The sequence below is a fragment of the Oryx dammah genome, unplaced genomic scaffold (genome assembly GCF_014754425.2).
Source record: "Oryx dammah isolate SB20612 unplaced genomic scaffold, SCBI_Odam_1.1 HiC_scaffold_23, whole genome shotgun sequence".
In the NCBI taxonomy this organism is placed as follows: domain Eukaryota; kingdom Metazoa; phylum Chordata; class Mammalia; order Artiodactyla; family Bovidae; genus Oryx; species Oryx dammah.
Window position 1 is genome coordinate 46,268,647 of NW_024070207.1, and position 2,073 is coordinate 46,270,719.

The 2,073-nt window shown below is 40.4% G+C and overlaps 1 protein-coding gene across 1 annotated transcript; it reads left to right on the forward strand.

Annotated features, from left to right (window-relative positions):
- Positions 1-299: 299 nt before the first annotated feature.
- On the forward strand, positions 300-1,833 carry LOC120881749 (cytochrome b-c1 complex subunit 2, mitochondrial-like). The gene has a single exon (XM_040265397.1). It carries the CDS (start codon positions 356-358, stop codon positions 1,715-1,717), a length of 1,362 nt encoding a protein of 453 aa, XP_040121331.1. The 5' UTR covers positions 300-355; the 3' UTR covers positions 1,718-1,833.
- Positions 1,834-2,073: the final 240 nt, after the last annotated feature.

Genomic DNA, 2,073 nt, shown 5'->3' on the forward strand with positions numbered 1-2,073 from the left:
TTGTTTAACATCATTTCCCTAGTCTAACATAAATATAAAATAAACAAGTAACAAATCATTAACAAAAAATATAAATGATAAATGTACATTATGATGTATAACATAACCATATTTAAGAATGTATTCCAATATCAAATGGCAAATTTCAACAATGCAAAACCGCAATTACTTTTCCACCAAACTAATAGGGGAAACTGCCAGGGGAAGGAGTTATATGGGAGCTCCCTGTACTATGTCTTCAGTTTTTACTAAGCTTAACACTGCTTTAGAAAAAGTCTCCTAATTAAAAAAAAATCACGACCATCTTGCTTTGCTCTAAGGCGGCAGTGACCGCGGCTCAGAACAATCTTGAGCAATGAAGCTGTTAACCAGAGCCGGGGCTCTCTCGAGATTTTATTCCCTCAAAGTTGCTCCTAAAGCCAAAGCCACAGCAGCCCCTGCAGGAGTGCCTCCACATCCTCAGGACCTCGAGTTTACCAGGTTACCAAATGGTTTAGTGATTGCTTCTCTTGAAAACTATGCTCCTGCATCAAGAATTGGTTTGTTCATTAAAGCAGGCAGCAGATATGAGAACTTCAACAATTTAGGAACTTCTCATTTGCTTCGTCTTGCATCCAGTTTGACTACAAAAGGAGCTTCATCTTTCAAGATAACCCGTGGAATTGAAGCAGTTGGTGGTAAATTAAGCGTGACTTCAACAAGGGAAAACATGGCCTATACTGTGGAATGCCTGCGGGATGATGTTGATATTCTGATGGAGTTCCTGCTCAATGTCACCACAGCACCAGAATTTCGACACTGGGAGGTAGCTGCCCTTCAGTCTCAGCTAAGGATTGACAAAGCTGTGGCTTTTCAGAATCCACAGGCTCATGTCATTGAAAATTTGCATGCTGCCGCTTACAGAAATGCCTTGGCTAATTCCTTATATTGTCCTGATTATAGGATTGGAAAAGTGACACCAGATGAGTTACATGACTATGTACAGAATCATTTTACAAGTGCAAGAATGGCTTTGATTGGACTTGGTGTGAGTCATCCTGTTCTAAAGCAAGTTGCTGAACAGTTTCTTAACATAAGGGGTGGCCTTGGTTTATCTGGTGCAAAAGCCAAGTACCATGGTGGTGAAATTCGAGAACAGAATGGAGACAGTCTCGTCCATGCTGCTCTTGTAGCAGAGAGTGCAGCCATAGGAAGTGCAGAAGCAAATGCGTTCAGTGTTCTCCAGCATGTCCTCGGTGCTGGACCACATGTTAAGAGGGGCAGCAATGCCACCAGCTCTCTGTACCAGGCTGTTGCCAAGGGAGTTCACCAGCCATTTGATGTTTCTGCTTTTAATGCCAGTTACTCAGATTCTGGACTCTTTGGGTTCTACACTATCTCACAAGCTGCATCTGCTGGAGATGTTATCAAGGCTGCTTATAACCAAGTAAAAACAATTGCTCAAGGAAACCTTTCTAATCCAGATGTCCAAGCTGCTAAGAACAAGCTGAAAGCTGGGTACCTGATGTCAGTGGAATCTTCTGAGGGTTTCCTGGATGAAGTTGGGTCCCAGGCTCTAGCTGCTGGTTCATACACACCGCCATCCACAGTCCTTCAGCAGATTGATGCGGTAGCTGACGCTGATGTCATAAATGCTGCAAAGAAGTTTGTTTCTGGCTGGAAGTCAATGGCAGCAAGTGGAAATTTGGGGCATACACCTTTCATTGATGAGTTGTAATACTGAATCCCATATTGCAGGAAAGAACTGAACGTTTTGTCAACCCAGAGCAGCAAATACATAAAAGTGAAAAGTCTCTAATGTAACATTTATCTTTTTTTTCCAATGAGATGAAATATAAAGCATAAATATAGGTAATTGTTCCCAACTGAGCTAAAGTCAATATAGCATTCAAAAAAAAAAAAATAATAATAAAATAAAAAAATAAAAAAAAAATAAAAAAAAATCACTTAGCTTTCTTCAGAATTGATTTCCTAAGAGATGTCAGTGGGAATTTAATGAAAACCAGGCATGAATATTATTCATCACCTTTCTGTGCCTGGAAAGATTTTCTGTAGTGCTTTACCAAAATCCCA